This window comes from Haliotis rufescens, unplaced genomic scaffold, assembly GCF_023055435.1.
Source record: "Haliotis rufescens isolate VD_foot unplaced genomic scaffold, xgHalRufe1.0.p SCAF_11, whole genome shotgun sequence".
Classification (NCBI taxonomy): domain Eukaryota; kingdom Metazoa; phylum Mollusca; class Gastropoda; order Lepetellida; family Haliotidae; genus Haliotis; species Haliotis rufescens.
This window is the reverse complement of record NW_025963791.1, coordinates 38,361,299-38,389,078: the sequence shown is the minus strand read 5'-3', so window position 1 is coordinate 38,389,078 and position 27,780 is coordinate 38,361,299. Positions and strand designations below refer to the sequence as shown.

Here is a 27,780-nt window from a genome sequence, read left to right as displayed (position 1 = left end):
TGGTCTCGTTATCCTCAGTGAGGCTCTAAAGCCAAGATGATTCGCAAGATTAGGTTCAGTGTACCATGGGGTACATTTACAGTTAATAATCCCCTCTCAGCTTTGTATCATGACCGGGGCCTTTATGTTATGTCGAATCAGATTTTGGGGGATCTATGTGTCCTCAATTCAAATAGCTATACCAGTTGGACATCGGTCATGGTCATCTAAGACCTGCGTGGCGCTTAGGGACGCTTTTACACAGTGACTTACCATAAACGGGCACTCATAAGGAAGTACTATACGCACATTTGCAAAATAATGTATACTGACACAATTTGAAAACGCACATTCGAATTTTTGTAATATTTCACAAAAATGGCAACAAACATTTTATTACGTTGTTCCAAGAATCTCACTTACCTTTAGGTGCCCATTGGTGAGTACCACTGGCCGGCTCCCTATCTTCACACGTGTAAACCACGTGAGCCTGCATGGAGGAGTCACTCTGAGGGTTTGCTGCTGGTTCGATAAACAGGATCTCCTCGTCCGTCTGTATGTAACCAGCCTGCAGGAATAAGACAGTTTGTTGTGAAAAGGTGGTCGTATTGACATATTACCATTCAACACTCAAGTGAGGTGAGGCAAAACGGGTTTAAACGGCGCGTTCAAGATTATTGCACTTATATAGTGAGGTGCATGCACGTGTGTGTGTGTGTGTGTGTGTGTGTGTGTGTGTGTGTCGGCCCACCGAGATACCATGCCGCAGTTTAACAAGAATAGCTCACTCAGACACAGTTTACTGACTCCGAGGCGACCAGTGCTTGTTTAATCCCCTTAAAGCCGAGAGCCAAGGCGGGAAACAAACTGTTCAATCTGTTAACGTCAGAAACAATCGAAACCCGGACCTTCCGCTCTCCTGACGGACGCTATCAACTATCCACTTGACCACGGAGGAAAGCGAGGACAAAACGAAATAAGTAATGGTACTATGAATAAGTTTGCATTCATCCTAACCTTTTCTTTGTTTCTATTTTATGTTGATATCCCACACACGGAAACGATTATCAACTTAAAGGGAAATACATCACCGCAAGTACGCTTTAATTCAGGTTTGAAGATTAGCGGCTTCATTCAGTTATTAATAACAATACCAACATGCTTCCGTCTCAAATTTTGACACATTTCAATGATTACCGCTAAACGCTCAGATCGTTGCACAAATAATTATTTATAAAACATGTTTTTCTTTGTATAAACCATTTATCAGTGATAAAAAGGTGCCTGTCGTCGGTTTAACAGACGTAGTGAAGAACATTATGCTCACGTGCCCTAAGGTTAGTCTTTGACAAAACCAATGGACGTTCTTTACAGTAGACCAGTAAACTCGCCAAAATGGACATAAACATGATACGTCACGACATTTGTAATGTAATGTAAAGTCATCTTATGGTGACGAGACAATATTTAACACTGCAACAAACCGTAATAACGAAATTGTCAAAAAGAACCTAGCGGAAGAGTTCTTTCTTAAATTATTTGACAAGACGTTGTGAATACTTATGAGTCTCATGTATAAGTGTACAAGCGCAGACGTGTTTATGGGACTATGGTCCATGATCTGGTGTACATTGTCCGAGATATCTGCAATTAGTGACCTGTTACAAACTGATCCAGCGTCTGTGAGTCTGTTAGACTGATATAAGCATCATAAATGTGCATTTAAAGAGAAACAAAAGTGAGTATCAATGACGTGAATCACAGCGACTTCCAATCAGCTCGACTCTCGTCTCCTTTTATGATTCTATCTGAATTGACATATCAGGAGATTTTGTTGTTGCAAAAGCCTATCTTTTAGCATCTGTATGTACTGTGGGTCACATAACCGCAAACAAAACTTCTTGGCAAATTATTCATATCGTATTACCAAATATCCAAATATTCTTTTCGAGAGTAGGCAGAATCACTTCAAGTTGTCCCTTGTTAACACAGTACAACCCTAACATTTATGTGCAGAAATATGTGGAGGCAGGGAGTCACATGAAGAACTTGTCAATTTGTTTGTCGCTGTCCTGATTGAAACAACTTTGTCTCATCGTGTGCAGCATCTGATCGTGATGCATGTGCATGCATCTACATATTTGATAGCAGCGGTGAATGTGAAGTCTAACTGATGAAAGCGATGACAGATTATACATTTGTGGTCCAACATTTAATCATATCCTCCTCAAATGCCAAAAGGCAAATTGTCAACCTACGGTATAAAAACCACGAACATTAAATCTGCAAAACGCATTTGCAGTTGTGTAAAACGTTCTAGATCAGAACGAGGAATATGGATCATGGTCATGTATATTAGGGTATTATCAAAGAACCGTTTTAAAGGAGTACCGCATGTTTTTAACAATTCATTCCTAACTCCAAAAACTGAAATATGAAGGTTTCAAATAGCCAACCGAATCTCCTGACATCCGATCCGTTCTCGTCTTCTAACAAAGTGGCTCCAACCCATAGCAAGGTCTTCAACGACTGTTTTTATGATAGCGACAATGAACAATGTAAGAAAATATTCACGACCTCAAGCCGGCGTATCACCAAAATTGTAAACGGATAAAAAAGCAACAAGACGTTATTTGACGTCAAAAGATTACGCATTATCGTTATGTCAAACAAACTGAAGCCGGAGTGTCAAACTGTAACGGTGGGTATTGGGGTGAAGCGGGTGAGGCCTGTGGTAGTATGACAGCTTGCTGGCTACAGATAACGCCTGCCTTTAACAACGTATTTCTAAGATGGTGGTGGATTGATGGCGCGGATTTCTAAAAGCCGTGAGAAGGTTGCGGTGTAATTGTCAGTCAAATATTTTATTATGCGGACCAATTCTGAAGAGATTTGGGTCGAGACGGTCCGACATGAATACTGAATAGCTGATTATGTAGAAACTAATCATAAACTGCAAATGCGTTTACATTGGACAGTTTGTCATTTCAGTTGATATATGCATTGGAGCGTGAATCCTTTTCCTTCGATCGCATAGAATTTTTGGGTGTGTGTGTATATGTTGGAGGCGGATTCGGGTGGCGGGGGTTGTGTGGTGATGAACGAAAGCCAGACGTCTCTTTAGCGAACAGACCTGCCCTCTATGTACTTGACTTACATGGTGTGAGAACAACACATGGCAGATACATGTTCATATCGGTTACAAGTCAAACATGTCTGTGAAATGTCGCTGTAGAGGAGTCTTGTAATGTAAATACTGCAGCGTTCAGAAACAAAAACAGGATCTCGAAAAAACATAGCTTTAGTAACCTCATTAACATGCACATGGAAAGAACATATACTGAAAGGCAAATGTAACTGTTCATATCAGTTAATGGATAACCAAAATGCACAATAAATACGATTCGTGAAGCTTCTATATGGCTTTACCGATTGTTCAATCTCCGAGTAACAAACGACAGGGGAAGACAGACCAATGTGGCTTAAAGCCTTTATTGCGTTTTCACAACTCACAACTCAATGTTATGTCTCTTATAAACTGCTGTACATATGTATTGGGGAATAAAAATAACAAGACATTCCAGTAAATGTCTGTAAAGAACACAACCTTCTAAGCAACTCTTGAGAGTCAATATGGTTCATCCCCAACCCAGTTAAACACTATATACATTAGATCCTCAAGGAAAAAGTAGGATTGTTGCTTTATATGCTCTTAATACTTATACTGGATAATGGTAATGTTTAAGGTTCGGAAAAGTATGGTACATGGGTACCTCAAAGGTCGTGATGACCCCTAAAACCCCATCTGGAACTTGAGATCTGAGTGAGCAACATCTGCTGGTTGTGAGGAAGGACATCACGCACCAAAACGCACTCAACACCTCTCAGTCCCACACCTTCAGAATTGCCTTCACGCTTAAAGCAGATACCACTGAAGTTGGGTGCATTCAGTGTCCTGGTGAAGACCCTCCAAATAGATTTCCCTAATCTACAGTGACTCATATTCCTTGTGCGTGTTAGCAGTTGAGGATGGATATCATATAATAATCTGTTATAAGAATACAATTACAGTTACCACTGTCTTTAAAGTAACCATTTTTTAAAGAACAAAGGCACGTGGTTCTTTTTTTTAGAATGAAGCTGAAGATTTGTTTAGTTCTAATGAAATGCATTAAAAATAGCCCCAAACCTATTGTTTGGCTTATATTTAGTTTACTTCGGTTTGGCCTTAGTTATCCTTTATCCATCGTTTAGCCTGTTGCTTATAAATATAGAACATCAACAACAGGGAATAACCATTCTCGATTATCCGACGAAACAGATTCCATTTGGCGTAAAGGGCGGTGAAACCTAATAATGTGCTGACTCTTCAATTAAGAGGGACCTTTTCATGATCGCCATTAACAGAAACCCTACATTAATTTGCCACGACGTTCCATATTCACTGAACGTAAACCAAGCGGGCCCGTCATACATGTAATGTAAAAAAGATTATCCATACGAATAATGTGCCAAACGGAGACATGAGATTAACTTATTACAAAAATACCCCTCATTAAACATGTACTTGAGAATTTCGAATTGTCTCTTTTGAAAGGTTAGGCTGAGGTGAGACTTCATTGGGCTGGTCCCCGTGTTATAGAGTGTACATAAACACAAGCTTGAGTCTGGTTCTGCATCTCGTTTGCTGTTTCAGCATTTGGTAAAATTTACGTTTCGGACAATCAGCAATCAGCAACACACAATGTCACGGGACTAGGTAAACGGCCGCGGGAGAGTATTGTCCTTGCAAATGTACGTTCATACTGAAACACTTGTACGCAAACCATATTTAAGGGATAGTTTTTAACGAAGGTTCATTTATGAAAAGCAAATGATGATTACATGAAAAAGTCTAAAGTCTGTTGACATACAAGAGTCGTCTACATCTACATCTATGTGTGAAACTCCTCGTACGGAATTCTAAATTGCTATTTATTACTGGTAAATATAGGATATCCACTTTTAAACAATTTCAGTTCTCTCACCGATGAAAGTTGATATAACACAGTTTGGAGTTATTTAAGATAAATCAACATGAATCCTAATGCATGGGCATATTGCTGTACATTTCAGAGATAGGGAACGTCAAAGCAAGACTCTTTACCAATTACCAACATAACACGCATTCATTTGAACAGATTTTGCATGAACGTGTCCGTTCCCTCAAAACTTAAAAGAAGACTATGAGAAGTGACTATACGGATGTTTTTTATATCATTCTCAAAGATTCAAAGGATGCTCGATATTTCTGTCAAAGCATGACCACTAGGACACACGGCAAACTTAAAAGGAAAACCTTATCCATGGTGTGGTTATCACAAAATGTGACCATATGTATAATTACGTCACATTTCTATCCTCAAAGGTTCAGGACACTTTTTTAGATATGAAAGCAAATGTCATCTGAAGTTTACTCAAAAAACAATATGAGAAATTATGGGCTTCCTCACTTATAACATATACGTGCCATATATACAAGAAGTAGGCATCCCCATGGGCACCATATGTGCTCCCCTCCTTGCTGATCTGTCTTTTTGGGCATACGAGTCGAATATTCTGCTCGGATTGGCAAATTCAACAAACTGTAATTTGGCCAAGGAATTCAACTTAATCTTCGGGTAAATCGCTGATCTGCTATCGTTCAATAATGGTCAAATGGCCAATTCCCTTTGGTATCTATATTTCACAACTTTCCAGGTACCATTGGACATACATTTTGCTCCGAAGATTTCAAGACCGTCATACGACTCTTGCTTGAAAGTCGTTTGATCCGGGTTACATCCATACAACGCCTTCCTAAAACGGTTTATGGCAGAAACAATAATTGACAAATCTTTTGTCCGAATCAATTCGCATCTGTTCCCCTGGGTTTTTTTCAGGTGAACCTGGCCTGACTAGCCTTTGCGTGTGTTTGTAACGGGTCCACCGATGGGGCAACTAAAAACGAATAAGGCCCAGAGACAAACATCTTCAATTGAACTGTCAACATATCTGAATGTTAAAAGCTGATTGTTACCCTTGTGACTAGTTGTGAGGCTATCCCCTCCACTGAAATTCATTCAACCTCCTCACACAAAACCTTCGTAGTCTGATGTAATCGTTTTGGAATGTACATATTCAAAATGAAACTATATAAAGGAATCACACTATTACGTCACATTATCTCATCCTGCTGTCGGTGTCAGGTCCTTATGCTAACCTTTATATATGACAAAGAAAATGAGCCATTTGAATTTCAAAAGTGGCAATTTAACTTACCACGCCACTGCATGTGGAAACAGCTGTGTATGACGACCTTTGACCTTTGACATAACCATGATAGAAACACTTGTCGTCGATGACTTCAACAAATGTCTCGTTACCATCGTCCCATTCTGAGAAGGAATTCGGCGGTGAGATCTGCGATCGATACAGAGCCAGTTGAACCTTTTGCCTTCGCCATGAAACCTCCAAGAAAAAGGCCTCGGGTAGATCTGATGATATAGGCGCACCACTCCTATACGCCGTGTTACCAGGGATTTCTGACCTAACGTGTTTGTCCTGAATGTCTATGACATGAGGGAAAGTAATCTCCATTCTCTGGACGGGGCATGGTGGCTTGAAGGGCAGACCTGAAAACAGAAAGAAATACATACACATATCTCCAATTGCAAAGCTTATAATAGCATGCATAAACATCCAACATACTCAAGCTGATGTCATGGATTCACTCATGTCAATTTACTTGCGATATTTTGTTTTAGTTCATGAGTAGAAACGCTTGAGTGGCATTGAATAGTTGATATAGATGGTAGTGTGTGTGTGTGTGTGTGTGTGTGTGTGTGTGTGTGTGTGTACCACTTATAGTGCAAGTCAAAGCGGGTAATATAGTCACACCCCGTTAATCCGAATACTGACTGTGAAATCGGCCGGATTAATATCTTTCCGGCTAAACGAGTCATGAGTACTGTGTAATGCTATAGTTCATTTGTATAGACAATCCCTATAGTAATCGTCCGGACGAGGTTACATTGTACACACAGCCAGTGGATTGTCAGTTATAGATCTGACACCCTGGATCGTGCAGTATAACTGAACCTATATTTTTACCTAAGGTATTTATTTAACGAAGTGGAAATGTACACTCTATGGCGGGTGAATTCCCCAAGGTGTAGAAGGAGAAAGGGAATTAGGTTCTACGCCACTGTCCATCAATACTCCAGCAATATAAGGGCGAAGGATATATGAAACTGACTTCACACATTAAACCCATGTTGGGAATCGAACCCGGGCTTTCGGCGTGGCAGACATCTAACCACTACTCCTCACCATGCCCCTTTCCAGACTTTGACTGCTTGACATAAATACTACTCATGGCAGAAGTTGAAAAAAAGGGGATAAGTTCATGTGGCTATAGTTAATCTGTCATGTCATGTCTGACTTTTTCATGTCATGGCATTTTTAACTATAGTCATACGAAAGTCTTCTTTAACATCTTTTGAGTAGTATATATGAAACCGACGTCAAATATATACATGCACATTTATAGCTAGACCAAGACTAACGTGAGAAGGGGGTCCTGTTACCCAAGACCATATTTCAAGCCACAATTATAGGCGACAGTTCGGTAGGGAGGAGACAGCTTGTCATATTAAAAGGCAGCGTTGATATTATTTTGTCTATTTTGCATAAACGCAAATAAAAGAAACTGAAGTTCTCAGCAGGGTCATGTAACGTAAACACTCACTCCAAATTGGAGGTCGACAACATTAATCATACTCTGATTACACTGTAATGAAACGTGCATATACCTCGCCGATATCGTTACATAGGCTTGTCATAGGAATTGATATGTCGCGATGCTCCGATAACCATCGTGAAAGAAGGTTTCGTAAAACCCTCAGCAGCTGATCAGCCTCATAAAACCCACACGGTTCGTTTTGCTGTCTAAGCGAGTAGAAAACCTTTCCCATACAAACATCATCTACCACCCATCTGTGAGTCTATACACCTAGGTGTGTGGATAATATAACAAGCAGACAGAATTCAGAACGAATCTATACACTACAAACGATGTAAATGTTATGCCCCGTTTGGGCGTCTTCCTTGTCACTCTGACCAGACAAACCCATGCTGTTCGGGTCCACCCAAGCGGACAAATCGTTGTGAATATGTCTTTCAGGGTGGTCATTCACTACGCTGGGGGAAGGTTTCAATACGCTGTACTTCGTAGAAGTGCATGTATTCTCAGAGGAAGACTTTCATTAGGTTATGATAACATTTGCATTCAGACGATGACCTAAAGACGACAACGTGAGACCGGCGGTTACCAAGCAAAAATCAGGAACTCTGTGAAAGTTTGTTTGTATTGAGCTTAACTTAAGGAGCTATCAATTTGGTGGTGAATAGTTTCCATGACACTGCAGTTAGAATGTAAATCGTATTTAAATACATATACTATCTGAATATAGAATTAGGTATTTCATGATTCATGAGATCTCTTCGGCCACCTTGCGATGATTCTTGACGAAAGAGGTCGGGACGCTGATTGTTACTATGGCGTCATATTATGTTACTGAGTTTCACAGGCTTGACACAAAGGCTGTTTGCTTCTTTTGACTTTGTTTGGTGTTCAGATCTGGGAGCGTGGGGTTTAGGGGGTGATATGAATAACGCCGTGGTAGGTATTCAGTGAGGCAGATGATAAGGCGTTCCAACTTATGCAACACTAAGATACTCTAAAGATAATGTCATTATAACAGCTGAGTGTATAACGAGCAAGGAATTAGCTTACCTTTGACACATGACGACAAAGTCAACCAGGAATCTTAAATGCAATCACTCTAACTTCAAAACTAAATCCCACTAACATTAAGAACACTAACGTTACTGGGCTGAAAACAGTCGCCTGTTGTGAGATACTCATTGATGTGAAGCGTGTAAAATCGCCTATGATACCCGCATCAAAGACATCATCATCGAAATAATCATTTATTGTTTGTCTCATTTTCACCACCATCAAACAAACATGAATGTATACTTTTCAGTTTATTGTAAATGTCTTACGACGCCACTGCTGTGATCAGTAATATATATCAGACAATCTACATCCACGCACATGGGGAGCCAGACAAGCGGCATCATTTTGACAGCAACATCACCGCATTCGCCACATAATATAGGTCAGATGTCCACAGTTAAGCTATCTATTGCCCTACAGCGGATTAACGTTGACTGATGACTGGTACATTTGAATCCAATGTTGGTGATTACCTGTAAACGCTAACACTTCCCACCACATTGAAAACCATAAACAGAAAATGCTGTAACTAATAACCACCTTTATTTGTAAACAGTTGAATTCATCATTGTAGTTTTATGTTAACCCTTTTACGCCCAAAAGGTTTTTTCGGCTTGTATTATTCGAAGGGGTGTATTTTTAAACAGTCAATCGTGTCAGAGATACTGTCAAACTAGGCCGTAAACTCAAAACTGTCACATTTCCTTTACAAGTTTGTAACTTTTCGATGTATCCGGGCCACCGGCACTCTGCCAGGCGTGTCACCCATGTACCTCACCAGTTTGCCAAGGCTACACAGAAATCATGTCGGAAGTCCCCCTTCCTACCCCTACCCCTCCCCCCTGCCTCCAGCTGTGCTACCGGCACTATCGCTTACTACGTTACCCAACTGTCGAGCAGGTCTATGTAAATGCAGCAGATATGCAAGCTTGACAGAAAAACGTGGTTTCTTAACTTTCTGATAAATGGTTGTTATTTTTCTTTCTTGAATACATGTGAAAGAGGGGGTATTTAATCACAAGTAAAACATACTCCAGCTTTGATTACAGGAAGTGTGCAAGACGTTAATAACTAGGGTATCACATAGTTGCTATGTAATTGTATTTATAGCTTATTGGCTTTCTAACCGGCAAAGACATGTGAATAGATCAATCAGAGGGTACCGTGACACATAAACACAACCAGCACGGCATTCAAAAGTCTGGAGTGAGTGAGCGAGTGAGTTTGTTTTAACGCCGCTTTTAACAGTATTCCAGTTATAACACAGCGTGTCAGCTAAATGTGGGAGGAAAGCCCGAAGTGATGCAGGTCTCAGACGTTTACCACTTCGATGAAATCAACGTGCACGGGTATGGTGCTGACAAACCTAGAAACATAATCGGGCGAACCTGGATTCGAACCCACAATCATAGGTTTCTGGCGTGCCCAAGGGACGCAACTCTGCACAGCGAATCGCGGCGCCTTAGACGACTGGGCCACCCGTGTCCCGATAAAAGCCTGGACCTGAACGAAGCATATGTATATATTATCTTAAGCAAATTCATATACTCGTGTTTGGTTTGAGTATTTTAGCACAACAGTGAAGAATACGAAGTGTGGTTTGATATAGCAAACCAAATGCTACAAGATGACACTTATTGTCAGGCCCAGTGCGAAGTTATCAGTCGTTAAATAAAAGTGAATCCTTAGCGGGCAGCTGGCTAATAAAATAGTCATAGAAATAGACTACCAAAATAATGTTTCTCCCCGTCTTATAAAGATCACGCAACACATTTACTTCCGGGAATAAGTCTTACAAAGTTGAACTTCAGTGCAACGCATGACACATTCGTCACGCTCGTTGTGAAGAACATGTCCACACAAGACGGGGACATCACGATTACTGCATGCTACTGAGTGAGGGAATGTGTTTGAATCTTAACATACTTTGCCGTCGAAACAAATCTAATTATGTTCAAATGTAAAACATATGTTGCATATGAAGCATTTCATATCAATATGCATAGGAATATTTAGGAAATAGAATTACAACAATATAAAAGAGTTTGGAAAATACCCTGGATCTGCAGTCCATGACCACATACAACTGTCCATCCTTGCTGTAATAGCATGCGTTCATGCACATTTGTATGTGACATATTACACAAAACAGAGATAAAGTTACCATTCGGAGTTATTTATTTGTTCAAGGAGAGAATATCAATACAAGACGAGAACTTCATACGTATTAGTGCTCATGGGATCTGATGGCCTTTACACACAAATTCTTTAATGCAAAGGGAAAATGCGCACTTTTATTTCTTTGCATCAAATAAATTTTGTTTTGTTTTTGTTGTTGCGAAAGCTTTGTTTGAAAATATCAATTTTCTAAAGGGCATGTATATGTTCACTAAATTTCACACACTCATACTGTACAGATATTATGGACCAGAGGCCTAGATACCAATAAAACTTTAAAATTTGACAAGTATCGAGAAGCTCAAAGACTTTGAACGAGTGACAGTATTACGTTTGCTAAACAAGTTAACAAACTCCGTATGATTGGCCATATAATATGTCGGTTGACATAAAGACATAACACTCGGTGTAACATCAACAAGGCAAAAGAAGTGATGGATAATTAGTTTACCTCATTGGCGTAATCACGCGTTTTTAATTACCGCTAACAGATTCCACCAGTAGCGGAAGAACTAATATGTTTGAAGCTTACAGGCAAGCGCCTTTGGTTAAATGTTTAAAGAATATATAACATTATTGCACCATATGGTGCATGATGTGTACATTGTAGATATAAATGCTACGAATATCATTAGAAAGTAGAATATGTGGCGTCCCCTAAACGACTTTGTTCAAAATATGCCTCACATCTCCCAGCAGTGAGTGGGTACCCGGTAAGATCACATGATTACGGGATAGTGTACTTTCTGGTGCCAAAAAGGCAGTTTGGGTTGTGTACTCCCTAGGGAGCTGAGAAAGAAATTCACACTGACCTATTGAAATATAGACTTGCACAGTGACAGTGTTGTTTTTAATCGCCTTTGTTAAGGTTTTTCCTTCACTGTGAGGCATCGGTGCTCAAAATCGTTCGTGACTGAGGTCAAAACACTGCATGCAGAACTCAGATGGTCTGATGTCTGAGAAGGAGGTCGCAACGATTTGGTTCAAACATCAGCAAGTCCATGCCGTTTTCAAGTATATTTATACAATTATTTCTGTGATCAATGTGTATAATACTATACTGTATTTGACAACATGATATGAGTTGCTAATTTAAAAAGGAAAAATCTGCATCTAATACGTTCATCTCAAACTACCATCACCACTGTGAGTAAGTCGCGGTATGTATAGCTGTGTAACGATACTCCTGCAACTGGCAAATGTGTCAAGGCACGATGTGAGCGCGTCAACTGAATGAGAAACATGCAAGGTTCAAATGCATCTCGTGTTCATGAGATGTTTGTTCAGCGTTAACTTGCATTTCTACTGTTTTCTAACGCTGCTGTTTTAGGGGTTTTATAGTTTGTGGGAAATATATGAGCAGGTTTAAGAGTTTTACCACGAATTCAGCGCCCTTTGGAATGCCGTAATACAAAATAAATCATTGCTTTTTAGGACATACCCACAACATTTCCGACAACGATAAACTACTGAAAAGAAAAAAAATGTTTCTGTTGTTATTGCAATGACATAAATGGGGGTTACGCCTTGAATACTTTATAAAAAACTAAACAGTGGTGATATTTTCTTGATAACTATAAAACGAATATGTTATTCAGTCTAATATTTACAGTTTATTGTTAAAAGGACAAAGAAAACAACTTTAAAATTTTAAAAATGAAGTAAAAGCGAATTACGGTATATTGCAGATAATATTCACGAGTGAGTGAGTGATTCAATTATAACGTAGTTATTAGTATCCTTGAACTAAGCCGGTGCGCTTGAATGCTGTTGTGGTACAACACAACCAAATATCCATGTCGATGAGAAACGATGACAGGCAGTCAGCAGGGTCAGTTGTATTTTCAGGTGGGAAAATATTTCAAAATACTCTCTGCACTTGGTAACCTTTGTGGTCAACCGATCCCCATTCCGGTTACCACGAGATTCCGTTGACCTATTCTGTTCGGGAATCCTCATGGGGACGTACTAACACAAACGGATTCGAGAAAGCATGACTAGAAATACTGCTTCAGTTGAATCTGTATTAGTGTAAAGGTTTGCTTTATGCTTCTTTGACTGGCACGTACTGAGGTAGAAATAAGACTTAGTAAGGAATAACAATGGCGACAAGATAAAAAAGAAATATTGTGTTTGTTGATAGCCATACAATTGATGTTGTGTTGAAAGATGGCCTTGAGAGCGATATTGGGGAACCTACTTCTGATAAACATATGCTGAGGCAAATCTTTATCTAATTATGTATAGTCAAAATGATGAAATTCACCACAATATATTGTTTGTTCGTTTGTTTTTTAAAGCCGCACTCAACAATATTCCAGCTATATGACGGTGGTCTGTACATTATCGAGTCTGGACCAGACAATCCAGTGATTAACATCATGAGCATCGATCAACGCATTTGGGATACGATAACATGCATCAACCAAGTCAGCGAGCCTGACCACCCGATCCCGTTAGTCGCCTCTTACGACAAGCACAGTCGCCTTTAACGGCAAGCATGGGTTGCTGAAGACCTATTCTACCCCGGATCTTCACGGGTCCACCATAATATATATACACCGCAGTTATATAATTATACATGTGTATAGTACTATACACATATATATGCAAATATATATACAGTATATTTCCATTGTATTAAGGGCCGGTGGCCTGAAGTACCGAATAAGTTTGTCTGCCTGTATAGTACTAACGCTATATGGGCATTGTATAGATTGGGTGCAGATAATGCAATGCAATTATTACAGTACACTGCACTGGTGTTTAATTAAGAATTGACTTTCACTTTGTGTGAGTTCATTGGAGTATGAACCTTCATAGAGTGAGGGCCAAACTGTATGAACTGCATACTCCAATGAACTCACACAAAGTGAAATTCTTATATTTTTTATATCACTATTTTTACCTCAAAAGAGATAGACCTTGTTCTATACACAATTATATTTAGTATGTGTGACTTCATGTTTACACTGACAGCCACTGACTGATTTTCTTCGTTTTGTTCTGTAAGATAGATAGTACCGAGGATATCCTTGAACCGACATGCAATCAAACTCTCTGACTTATCCCAATGTATGCTCAAACGCTAAGTTCAAGACATAAGGTTCTAAATGATGAGAAACAACGCTTCTGTATTTATTCGTGCTGGGGAATTCCCAGGGGTTCCCCCAAGAATGTGGAAGTAGTCCGTCGGTGTTTACGTCATTTCAAGAACACTTATGAACGTCAATTTCGCGGCCATGTGACCGACCTCTCGTCCAATGGAAAAGCCGTATATCGTGTAAACTTCAAATTATAAAATTATCATTAGATGCACCTGCAACAGTTTCGGTACTACATATAGGACTAGTTTCCTTTGATGAGGGTAAAAAAAGGTGTTATATGAATTAAATGCACATATTTTATGTTGATTTTCATGATACGATAGCATAATCTGTTCGAGTGCACCCAAGCGAACATGTAGGTAATCAGGCACATGTAATGGGTGCTTACACTCACGGCATTTTATTTGTAATGTATTAAAGTCTGTTCCCATTACGCTTAACAGCCGTTTTTCTATCTGTGATTTATGGACAAGCTAAATCTGGAGACGCTTGACATATGACATGCTAGTATTAGTAATAGACGTCATTCTTTTCAGAGTTATAACTGTTATTCAGATGAGATTAAGTGATACTGTCTGTGCTTAAAGCGTGCAACGATGCAGAAATGGTTTCTTTTTAACAGTTTGTAGATGCATGACGCTACACGCATGTACGCCGTGACGCTGACTTAACTATTCTAAGCGATTCTTGCAGACTGTAACACCTGAAGATTGGCCATAGCAAACTGTTGTCCTTCACCTCTAAACTTCCGTTCATGTGGACACAGAGGCGTGTGAGGAATACGAAGCTGTGAATGAAACGTCTTAGAAGGTAATATGAAAGCATTCCGCTGTCGCTATATGAATAAATGAGTTTGGCTGAACACCGATTTTAACAGTATTTCATATATACAGGTGTATCGCCATGTGTCAGCTTGAGGAAGGGTTTAAGTGACGTAGGTCTTTACAACTTTGGTGTAATCCGGGAGCTGACTAACAGGGATCAAAAGACCAGGGCAAATCAGGGATTCGAACCCACGATCACAGATGTCTAGTATCCCTAAGGGGCAACAAGTTACGGCTCTGTGAATGAACAATAAACAAGTCAGAGACAAATAAACTATTGTGCTCCACACTGTTTTGGCTCGCATCGTCACACAGGATGAGCAGCATCAGGATTTACTGATCCTCAGACTGGCCCCTACATTGTAGGATGTCCCTGAACCTCAAAACATTTCGTAGCTAACCAAATCTGTGAACAGTCAAATACTCACGTGTTCCTTCCGACTCCTCTTTGGCCCTGACCTGAAGACAAAAGATATGATTACGTTATGCACGGGTCTAATGTGAGGAACAGACATTGTTTATATCGCTCATAGCGTTTTTTCATTGTCAAACACATAAGAAGCCGTAATGGAATGTTTATGGCATTCTAGAACGACAAGTATCCGAGTGACATGATTAGAAAGGCCGCTGTACTAGAGACGAGATCCTGCTGAATCGAAATAGGCCAAGTATGGGAACCCATTTCTACATAAGGACCATGACGCTGCGACGAAGGTCGAATTATACCTATTAAGTGTATACAGATTCAGGATAATCGGGAACTTGTTTGAGTACGAGGGAGCTACATGGATTGTTATCAGTTGAATTGGAGGTCTCGCTACACTGTATGAACATTTACATACTGGCGTAGAGTGTAAAGAAGCCGGCTTGTGTGTGGGTGAATGAGTAAACACCAAAGTCAGCAATATTTCGGCTGTAACACGGCGACCTAGAGCAGACAACCCAATGTTCAACAGTGTAAAGATTGATTAACCACGTCACTGCTTTTTGGAATAAGATGACACACTGTGTCCTAATACAGATGTATGTCGGTTCTTACTGCATACATATATATTTAAGAATATACAACGACCACGAGTCGTTTATTTTTTAGATGAGATATCAACATTTTGTACAGTCTCTTTAAGGATGTCAATAAATTTCACAAGCTTTAAAAACATTTACCCGTCTTTAAATGATGATGATTCCCCGAATACAATCCGACCTCGGCAATGTCGGACAACTCAATGTAATTTATGTACAGGGAGGTTAAGTTTGGTATTCTCACAATTTTCACGTTGATTATCTGCATCTTTCCTCCCAATACCTATTGTCATATTACTCCAAATGTTGGGTGCGATCGATCTGCCTTGTCCAGCTATATCTATGGGGAATAACTCAAAGAAACGTCCCTCTAAAAAATAACGTCGTCCAATATGCGACTTCATTAAGTTGCGAGCGCATGTTCGATCTTCAGAAATGACGTCATGTTAGAACAATGTTTTATCGTGAAATAAACCACGCTTTGTTCTACATTGTTCTTTGCAATTTATCGCGTAACTATCTTAGCTATATATATATATATATATATATATATATATATATATATATACATTGTACTCCAAAAGGCGATGAAGTGGGTAAATCAATTTTTACACAATAAATATCCGCAGTACTCCATGTTTTCAGTAACAACTGACGTATTTAGGCCAGGTCGACACAATGTGTCATCGTATCCCGATGGCGCGTACAGTTGTTGTTCATTGGATCAACCAAAGGTCTTCTAATCCAGACTCGATTAAGTACAGGTCGTCGTGCTACAGCTGTAATACGTCTGACTGCAACGTGCTACAACATTCACTCTCTCATCCTCTCGTTCCGTATTCTGCATGCCACATGTACAAACGTTGTGGTACATGCCCACAAGCGACAGGAAGGGTCCTTCAAGTGTGTGTGTACACTTGAAAACAATACTATTTTCACCAGGGCCGTAAAGGCTTACAGCTGTCAGTCTGTCTCGTATTTTTCGATCTTCAAAACAAACTGTGCCTTGTCGTAGAAAAATTACAGTTGGGGTTAGTTTACTAGGTCGACAGTCTCACGTTTTGAGACGTGATTTTATTTTCAACGGTAAAAAACACATGTAAATTACGCCCAACCTATACTTGTGTAATGACCATTAAGTTAAGCTGTCACGATAAGAGACTTCACACATGCAACACATTACCGCGTTCTTTCAAGTCTGATCAACTTCCAGACTTTTAGTGTCTGGTACTGAAAACTTATGACTTTGGCCACCGCAATGTCTAATATACAAGGAGGAGAAACCCTCTTTAATCATAGGTTTCTCAGACCTACAGGTACCAAAAAATAGCCTATTTCTGATCATTGCATATATTAATGAAACCAACAAAAACATTTCAACAATCATTAGAAATCTGTAATATTCCGACTATATCTTAAGCACGTGTTAGGAATCACTAGTTAGTGATAATACAGGTGTTCGCGAAAAGGTGAGCGTATCCGTCTCTACCGGTGGTCAGCACATCCTAGCTATTCCATACTCACTTACAGTAAAACGCTCAATAAATACTAGCAAAATGTAATAATATAGGCATGCCCCTCGCACATAGTAACCTAGAAGAATATCGCGGCTAGTGACAAAAATGTGGTGACCGCCTCCGTGGTCTAGTGGTAGAGCGTCTGCCCGGGGAGCGGAAGGTCGCCGGTTCGATTCGGCCGCGTCATACCAAATGACGTTTAAAATGATACTTGTTACCCTGATTGTGTTCGGCATACATCGGATAAAGCAATAATTGGTCGGGCTGAAATCAGTATACTCTGTCTGAGTTGGGTATCCATGTTAGACTGCGGAATGGTATCTTAGTGGGCTAGCACCATAAAACCGGCAATACTCTTAAACGCGACGTTCAACCCCATCTCACCGCATCGTCATGATGTGGTTAGAAGGGCCAGCATGAAGCATAATGTAGGCGTGATCACTTTGATAAAACCGAAAAGCGCAGGGAGGGCAAGAATCATACTTGAGGCGGTTTTGGTTTGATTATGTTTGTTGTTTACGCCGCACTCAGCAATGTTCAAGCTATATGACGGCGGTCTGTAAATAATCGAGTTGGACCAGACAATTCAGTGACTGACATCATGAGCATCGATCCACACAGTTGCGATACCATGACATGCATCAACCAAGTCAGCGAGCCTGACCAGCGTATCCCGTTAGTCGCCTCTTACGACAAGCCTAGTAGCTTTTTACGGCAAGCATGGGTTGCAGGAGACCTATTCTACCCCGGATCTTCACGGGTCGGAGCGGCTTTACTAGGCGACAGGAGGGTCCTGCATATCCAACATACTTCATCAGCATCCAATTCAAACAGTGTAATAATACCTCATGTCAGAGGATGGTATAAACTGAGTGAGTGAGTGAGTGAGTGAGTATAGTTTTAAGCCGCTTTTAGCAATATTCCAGCAATATTACGGCTTCACACATTGTACCCATGTCGGGAATCGAACCCTGGTCTTCGGCGTGACGAGTGAACGCTTTAACCACTAGGCTACCCGACCGCCCCGGTATAAACTGAAGTGCACACTCTAAATGACCCTGTCCAGACGTGCAATGAATAGAGCAGCATGCCATATGTACTGTTATGGCTCATATTCTGCAGAATGGTAATGGGCCTTTGATATTCCCACACATGGTAACTGACCAGAACGTTTAATGGGCTAACCCCTTGACCGACATAATGATATTCGCAGTCTCTGCAAAATCTGCAAGTCTAGTATTTAAAGTGGAACCTGCCCATGATCAAAGTGACAGTTGTATCTGGTCAGTCGAACCACTTAAACAAATAGTTGTCAACATCTGTATTCATCTGTGTAAACAAACTACCCTCTCTCATCTGACCCTTGGCATATCGTAAGATCTTCGCCATATCCTAGGATATTGACCTGGCACATAAACAAGTGTTTAGATTGTTAACTCTCCTAAGCACATTTACTCCTACATACCAAGCGGTTGACTGCATATCTGTGAGAAACATGCAAAACAAACATATACTTTGCATAAAAATGCTCCAAATGCTCCCTTTAAAACGACAGCCAAAACATAACATGTTTCCTTTTTCTAATCCAATATTTCTTCTTTTTTTTTATTCGTGTTCATTTTGGATTTATGCGTCTAGAAACAACCAGTCTTTTTATCATGTGGGATGCATGGTACCCCTCAACGATGTTAACTCAATGAAACGTATATTGTATGTAGGACTATTAATTAATCACAAACCCAGACTTGATGTCCATGTTACCTATACAACATATGTATACAACACAATGCCGCGGGTATCTTTCAGTGCAAACGAGTTCGTCTGAACAGTGTCATTCCCCAGTTGAATGCAATACTGTCTGTAATGACAGACATGTTTAAGATGTGCACTATCACGTAACAATGCGTGTTTGTATGGTAAGCATAATCATGAGGTTTGTTGTATAGGGCATGTCTCAAGTATTGGTAGGATCAAGCAATCATCAGGGATGACATGTGCTTTCAAGATTCAAATTAACCTGCACAATAATATAAATTACTGGGTAATCATGATATACGCTTTGGACTAAACATGTCGATAATAACGTAGTTAATGAACGAACTCATCGTACTCCTACAATAGCTAACCTGACAGTAAATTGGGTGTCGGTCTTTCTGTTCTTATTCTAAACGACGAAACGGCAATATTTGCTTTTATTATTCCATGAAGAGATAATTGAAGCTAATATATGTGTAAATGACACTGTTCACCAATTACATAAAGATATAGATATATATATAACTGAACATGTATCCAGAGTTGAACATTGAACAGATGTATATTATAAGATAATACGGAACGCCAACAATAAAACTCAAAGGCGTACATAGTCTCCTAACTTGCGATATTTGCTCGTTTCTGCTTTCAGCAGCTTCCCCAAAAAGCTGAATAAGTGTTTTCCCCTCCTTTCAATCAAACAATGTGTAAAGTACTCACAGTCACCACAAGAACGCCCAGGAAACAGAGGAAGCATCGAACTGACATTAAAGTATTCATCCCTAGGGGTGCATTCGTCTGTCAATCTGAACTCTTCCTTTGCACTTGTCTGTCTGTCTGCCAGCCCCGTTTGTCTATCCACCCCCGAGGTTTGCTCAGCGGTCGAACGCTGGGAGTGTTTGGCGCGAGGGTCCCCTTGGTACACCCCTTCGTTACAGGAGAATGTGGTCTGTACGCGTGGCACGGGCTTGAAACTAGAGACTATACTCGTTTGGAAATTCTATCTCATATGGTTAATATGCCGTCTCACATCTCCAATAGTGACACTGCTCACGCGGGCGTAACGCCGAGGGGGTTGCAGTCGCCTGTACTCTGGATGTCTGATGCACCACGTGGGGGGGAGGTTCCGCTTGACAGGCCGGGGTATTTGTGACGGACACGCCAGTCCGTCCCACCCACCGTCACTCACACACTGGCACACTCCGCGATGTGTGACACTAACTTGGTTTACTGTTGCCGCTCATATGCATAGAACGTATCATCCGGCTATTTTATCATTCAGACGATTCAACAGTCATTATTGGACATTGTCGTATTATTTCCCCCGGCGGTCGGTGACAAATGTCAGTTTGTATAGTTCTACTCCAAACCCATTTTGCTTTCCTATAAATCAACGTCTAGCCTACTAAACATACACACATGTTCATGAACTTGCCCTGACTTTTCGTGGTCCTCCCCTTCTGGGAAATAAATATCCCTATCTCGATTTGGTTTATCAATATATGCTCTACGAATAGTATAGAGGGAATACGATTCTTTGTTATGTGAAATTATTCAAGGTGCAGCTATTTTTTCCAGAGATAGAATGTGTTTTCGACATGCATTCCATATATATATTTAAATGATTGAAATAATTACCATACCGTTATCGAGTTTTAAGGGGTTCATGAGCGAGTGAGTGAATGTCATTTTATGCCACAGTAGGTATTAATACACGACACTATTACGGCCTGTAAATTAATGAGCATAAATTGCAAGAGCAACCATCCATGAACCACGCCGTCGAGATAGGATGATACACATATGACCAGGTCAAACATTGTCACAAACCGACATGCATGAGGCACCGTGAACTTCCCCTGCCCATACTGCCCAAGGGAGAAACAGTTCATGGCAAGATCCTTCTTTGTAAGAGCTACCATAGATCTAATTGAATTCTTGCAAATATATTCACCTTTGGCTGAGCGTTAAGTACCGGGGAGCTTAACCTTATATCAACGTACACCTATGCATCAACGCGTTTGTCAGCTCGAAAATGAAAACTAAAGCTTCGACCATGTAGAAGTAGCCCGCCTCTGCATTATTTACTCTCTCGGATATTTCAATAAGGCTCGTCTATAGTTAATTCCGAACACCATTTTGCTAATTTTTAAGCAAATCGAGAAATCCGTAAAGTGGGGTCGATTCAATTTGGAAAATCAACGTACAAGCATTTATTAACAGTCCGTTCTCCAGTATAAATCTGTCCAAGGTGGTCGCCATTCACAGCCTTTCCTCTCACAGGAAAATCAAATACTCGACCCGTGAAGATCCGGGGTAGAACATGTCTTCAGCAACCCATGCTTGCCGTAAAAGGCGACTATCGGGATCGGGTGGTCACGTTCGTTGATTCGGTAGAAGCATATCGTAGATCGATGCTCATGATGTCAATTACTGGATTGTCTGGTCCAAACTCCATTATTTACAGACCGCCGTCATATAGCTGGAACATTGCTGACTGCGGCGTTAAGCAATAAACAAACAAACCAAATACTCCGTATACCCTATGCGTTTCAGGCATTACATAAAGTTCATTGTCCAAACATTCAGGATTCAAAAGGAGAATAGTTGTTATAGGTTGGTACAGTCATAAGATGAGTTGTCATGACAATCTCGATGACTCACTCCCTCTGAAAAGAGATAGTTACAGATCACCGTCTGTATGAACATGACCATGATGTTACTGACTATGGCGTGAACGCCATACGCTCACGAACAGTTTTGAAAATGACAAAATAACGGAGTATAACACATTCTGTTTCATCCTGGTGTAAAGAAAGGGAAGGAAACTCAAATAAGCTGTCGGGCTAAAGAATGTATACTGAAATTACAAAATGTATCAAAACGTTACAAGGCTGAAAATAGTCGCCGAAAAAAATGGAAACTTTAGGTCCAAAACACAACATTGATACCCATACCAAATACATCCCCATCGAATAACCATTTCCAGTTTGTTTCATTTTTAGCCACCATCAATCGTGGGTGTATACTTTCTTTCGTCCGTCAGTTTATATCTAATACCCATACAATACCACTATATGCACGCTGACCACGGACCGAAAGGTAACGATGTGATAGAGAAAATACTGCTTACAGACAACCAGTCTTGTGGGATTATCGGATCTCCGAAATAATTATCTCAAATCTGAAAAGGGACAAAAATAAGTATTTGGCGACCCCCATTTATCTCCATCCTCTCCTGTTACCTACGGCGGGGGTCCGTCTAACTAGAAACATCTAACACTACTCGTATCCTGATTAGCACTGATTACTCTCAGGACAAAATAAGACGCTGTATATGATATATTCTCGTTAAACTTGCTTGGCGAATGGTTGCCGTGTTGGAATATGCGGCTTTATGATGGTAGTCGGGTAGGAATGTGGAGATGTGGGTCACAACGTCTACAGTAATAGCCAACATCGCTGTGGGACGGCGTCCCCGCTGGTACATGGGAGATGGGATACAAGATAACAAATGACAAATGAATCTGCTCACATCATTAAACAATAGCTCTTGTTCTGATTTGGACCAGGGGTACACTACAAATCAAGCTCTGAACTTAATGACATAATTGCAACCAAGCGAGCATACTGCTAATAGAACAGGTGTTATTTGATTTATTTAGAGGCTGTATGTCTAATCGTGGTTAAGTGTCTCTATGTAAACCCCAGCAATGTGAAACGCCCACCATAAAAGAACTGATGACAAGGGCATCCCCAAGAAACGGGAAAAGCCAACTGACTTTCCTTATGCTTGCTTGTCACGCAAGTCCCTGTTATTGCCTCAATTATTGCTTTTGGGGTTTATTTTAGATTCAGTATCGAACATTTTGAACAGGAATTTCGTTTTCCTGCCTTATGAAACATTCCATCGCAAATTCGTTTTCTTGTTCAAGAAAAGGAAACCCAGTGTAGATCCATCTTAAATTAGCTATAATTCCGCAAGGGATAAACGCCATAGTCACAACTGTACCAATTTTCATGCGTCTAATGAACAATATTGTGCATAAAACATTGTCGATTTAGTTTTTTCCAATGTGAATTCCTTGCATTTTAGATTGTAGTTGAATTATGCATGTCTCGTGTTCACATTTTCATGTTTTTTCTCTCTTATATGTAATTTTATCAGTTTAAATAAAACACATATTATTAGTAAACGGTATAGCAAATATAGTAAAACTTAACTAAGCTTTCCACATGTTTGTTTACGAAAACAAAACACGTGTTATACCAAAAAACGTGCGCGTTTCCGCAGTATTATTTAGCATTTTTGTAAAGACAATACTTATTCCATTTCTGTCGACATGACTGTTCTCGTGACTGACACTTGCAACAACGTAGTTTCAGTGTTTCGTCGTGCGCATGTGAATTCATTTTTAATATGTATATATGTCCATGTGGATGTACCATCATTACGAAAATAAGTATATTAGTAATATATTAATATAATATCTCATTTGAGGTATGACGTCGTTGGGTCTGTCTTCTGCAAGAACCTGAAACAAATAATATTATGTTTCCCCTACTTCCAAGGTCAAGCTTTCAGGAAATGCTCAGAACCGTCCGACTGACTCAGTGCACTTTCTGCAGTACCCTTTACACCTTGGGCGTTTGCATCGTGATTGTGAAGTAGTACAGAAAAATCACACGTGATTCATGACAAAAATAAAATGAGAAAAAGGACCCTGCTTTACAATGGTTTCTGGAGCTTTTCTGTGGCTGTTTTGTATAGAACATTGTCCTCAAGCCAAATGTGATGACTAACTAAACTTTTCAGCAAAGTCGTCATTTTATAGAGTCCGCCTTAGGTCATTCCTATACCGGCTAAAGACCCACACGTGTTCATTGCACATAGCTATGTGATTACCCTTCTACCACAACGCTATGCTCCACACATGTTGCGTGAACGCCGTCAAAATGTGGGTAAATACTGACACAATTCTGCAGTTATGTTTCCAATTTCACACAGATGAGATTAATGGTTATACTATGCACCGTACTCTCCTGGCTAGGAAAACAATATCATACAATCTGGTTACTGTTTCTGAATCATTACGGCATACATGTCTAAATTTGATTATTCGAACTTCATTTACTACCAGATATACAAACATTGAAAGTATTTGTTAATGTGATAAAGGTGACACACTCGAGTGCAAAGATGGAACAATGTGGTTTTTTTCGTTTTGACAAAGGAGTTCGGGGTCAACAGTCTCAACTCTAACATTTTTTAACGTATTCAAAGTGGACTAACCTATTTTAAGAGGGTCAAATTCTTCTCATTTCCACCGACTGAAAGTCCCAAAACTTCAAAGAGTTACCTCGAAAGATCAGTCGGAAAATATGAGTGATCGCGTGTTATTTCACTGCATTCAGCGCTATTCGGTCTATATCTAAGTGACCTGTATTTCTATCGAATCGACAGTGGTTGGTAGCATGATCAGTCAGTACACAGTGTGTGTGTGTGTGGGGGGGGGGGGGGGGGGGTAGTCTGTGTTGGACTGATTTGTAAAAGACTAAATTCCAATAATGCACATCAACCAGATAACACACACAACATTTTTCAGCACAACCTCTGCAGCCACAACGAAAGACGCATTTATTAGGCACGCAACAAATTGGTAGATGCTTCTTAAATGTTTGGATATGTCGTTAGTATCATTCGTGTTTTGTAAACTATGGCCGCAGCGGAGTGAGACAATAAAGCTGGTGTTTATATCTGACTAAAGTTCTATAATCGAAAAACCAAGCTTTCTTTGACATAAACAGTTGTAAATATCTCGCTCGGTAATATCGCATGTAAAAGACGATAAAGATTGTCAGTAAATGTCAGATGACCTATGTATTTATATGAATTCTCTAAAATATTAATCCAGAAATTGTACATTAGTATCTAAACACCTTTGAGCTCGAACTTCGAGTAATAAAAGGAATATTTTGTTAAGTGTATACTTTTACTTGACTGGGGACACCAGGAATGACATACAGAAGGTATATATTTATGGAGAAGTCGATTTGTTTCTGTGTTGTTGAACGCCGGACTATTTCAGCGTCTGTAAATAATCAAGTCTGGAACAGGCAATCCAGTGAATGATATCATGGGCATCGATCCACGCAATTAGGATACGATGCGTTAGTCGCCTCTTACGACAAGCATGGGTTGCTCTAGACCAATTCTAACCCAGGACTTCACTGGGGAAGTCGGCTCTTGTGACGAACTTGAGGCACTGGTGACGTATTCTGTCCTGTAAAACCTATGGCGGTCTCTGTAATGGGAGGTTGGCTGCATCATATTGAAAGTAGTAGAGAACAGAGGCGCCGATTAACTGTTAAGTCACAATCATTGATTGAAAACTATGACTCCTGTGACACCGTTATACACGTGTAAAGAAAAGAATCATGGACGAATTACATGAGTATCTTCGAAAACAACAGCAACTATGATCACATTTCTATAACCTCCTTAAATGGACCGCCAGTGTGCATGGATTTTATGAAACTTCGATTGGAAGGTATATTTTCCCAAACTGAAACTAGGCCACAGCAAAAGCTTACCTGCATCCCGTACTTCCAATTGTCATGTGTGGCTTTGTCGTGAAGTGGTGTTCTGTTCCGCACTTATTCACCTTAGTAACACAGAAAAAGTGAGGTGAGGTGAAACTGGGTTTAACGTCTCGTCCAAGATTACTGGATTAGCACCTTAATGCCGAGCGCCAGACAGAGAAACAATGAATGAGTAGGGTTTTACGCAACTTTTAGCAATATTCCAACAATATCACGGCGGGGGACACCGGAAATGGGCTTCACACATTGCACCCATGTCGGGAATCGAACCAGGGTCTTCGGCGTGTCGAGCGAACGCTTTAACCACTAGGCTACCCAAACGCCCCGACAGCGTAACAAGTACCATCTTTTAACGTCGTTTGGTATGACCCGGCCGCGGACTGAACCCTGGCGGACGCTCTGCCACTAGACTAAGGAGGCGGTCACACAGAAAAGTAAAATATGAACTTTCTGCTCAGGCCCTTGGTACATCCAATGTAAACTACAAATTAGAGTTGAATTCTCTTTTTCTTACCATTTTAAGGTGAACTGATGTTAGATTTAAGCTGGATCCATAAGCTTTATTTTTATTCAATTAAATTTTACATTTAAAAGAATTCTAAGTTCAACTTCTGCCGTGTCCATTACAAGGTTAAGGTGTATTTGTTGGCTATTTCACAGCATATCCTAGCCGCATAAGGGTTGAATATTGATTCGAAAATGTCCCCAACATCTGAGCGGTAGCTGGTGGTACTAAATGGAATAGGGTTCCAAGGCTATGTGACTTAGCATGGATCGTTGATCACGCTTTCATTCACTGGTTTGTAAGGGTTCTGTTGTGATAGAGCTGGAATAATGATGACTGCGGCGCTAACACAGTCGAGCTCTCCACTCACCTCCACCGAAGCTACTTTAGTACGATATATGGATTTTACAACCGCTTCAAAAAACTAATGTTCAGAAATTGCATTTGATTATGACATGTTTATGGTTTTTAGTCATTCGATTTGCATTTATTTATCAATCTAATACTTCACATTCACCGTATTAACAGTTCACACAGAGCACTAATCACATCGCATAGACCCAGTTTTATTTATAGTCCTCGAAGTGATGACATTTTAAAATGATTTCAGGATATATCCATAACCAATACGATTATTGGAATGTAAATAGAAATGTGATATTTAGTGGTATGTGGTCATTTTGTTTCGCAGAATTTTCGTTTTTGATGTACATTTAAACATATACATTTGAAAGTCAACTTTCACACATCGTCAATTTCAATAATCCATGGGTTGTTATTTTAGACACAACGTTCCTCCTTCAAACAGAGATTCTAGCATACAAACCTGTGAAGTATGTACGATTACTTATATTTGAATGTACAATATTACTAAACGATTGACGGGTACACCGCGATATCAGTCACCTACTGATTTATATCGATGTGCATCGTTTCATAAATTGGTTTGATTATTCTCACAAGAAATGGTAAATGAAATGGTAGGTTTGTTGGCACTTAGGTTTATCATATCTGCAGTGACGGGAGACATCCGAAATGGGCTTCACACATTTTACCCATGTGGGGAATCGAACCCGGGTCTTGACAGCGACGAGCGAAAGCTTTAACCATAAGGCTACTCCGCCACCCCATATCTGCTTATAAACATTCGGTATAAAAAAGTATTTTTTTAGAAAAGCAATGCTTCTTTTCTCGTCATGTCAAAATTAGAATGGTTTCACGGAATATTATCCAAATATTATATCTCAAAACGTAGCTTTACATACCGTACTGTGAATGAAGTAACGGGATAGATCTACATGTCGTTTGATGTTTTTAGTGTATCGCGGTCACTTCGGATCCTTTCGTAATATTCTGTTTGGGATACCGAATCGATATATAGATATATATATCCTTAAACTCATATAATGGAACAATATTTTGTATCTGTCTGGGATAAAAAAAAAACATGAACTGCAGACGATAACTA

The 27,780-nt window shown here is 40.0% G+C and overlaps 1 protein-coding gene across 3 annotated transcripts in view; it reads right to left on the bottom strand.

Annotated features, from left to right (window-relative positions):
• LOC124149382 (A disintegrin and metalloproteinase with thrombospondin motifs 3-like) overlaps positions 1 to 20,404 on the bottom strand; it is a 48,074-nt gene extending 27,670 nt beyond the window's left edge. For 2 of the 3 annotated variants that reach the window (XM_046520922.2, XM_046520923.2), the window contains exons 1-4: positions 19,925 to 20,399; positions 15,338 to 15,368; positions 6,280 to 6,632; positions 403 to 547 (exon numbers count right to left, since the gene is read on the bottom strand). In XM_046520922.2, the coding sequence (XP_046376878.2) occupies positions 403 to 547; positions 6,280 to 6,632; positions 15,338 to 15,368; positions 19,925 to 19,984 (589 nt within the window). In that variant the 5' untranslated portion in view covers positions 19,985 to 20,399. Of the gene's footprint in view, positions 1 to 402; positions 548 to 6,279; positions 6,633 to 15,337; positions 15,369 to 19,924 lie in introns of all 3 variants that reach the window. The other variant, XM_046520924.2, reaches the window with a different exon arrangement.
• Between the last annotated feature and the right edge of the window lie 7,376 nt (positions 20,405 to 27,780).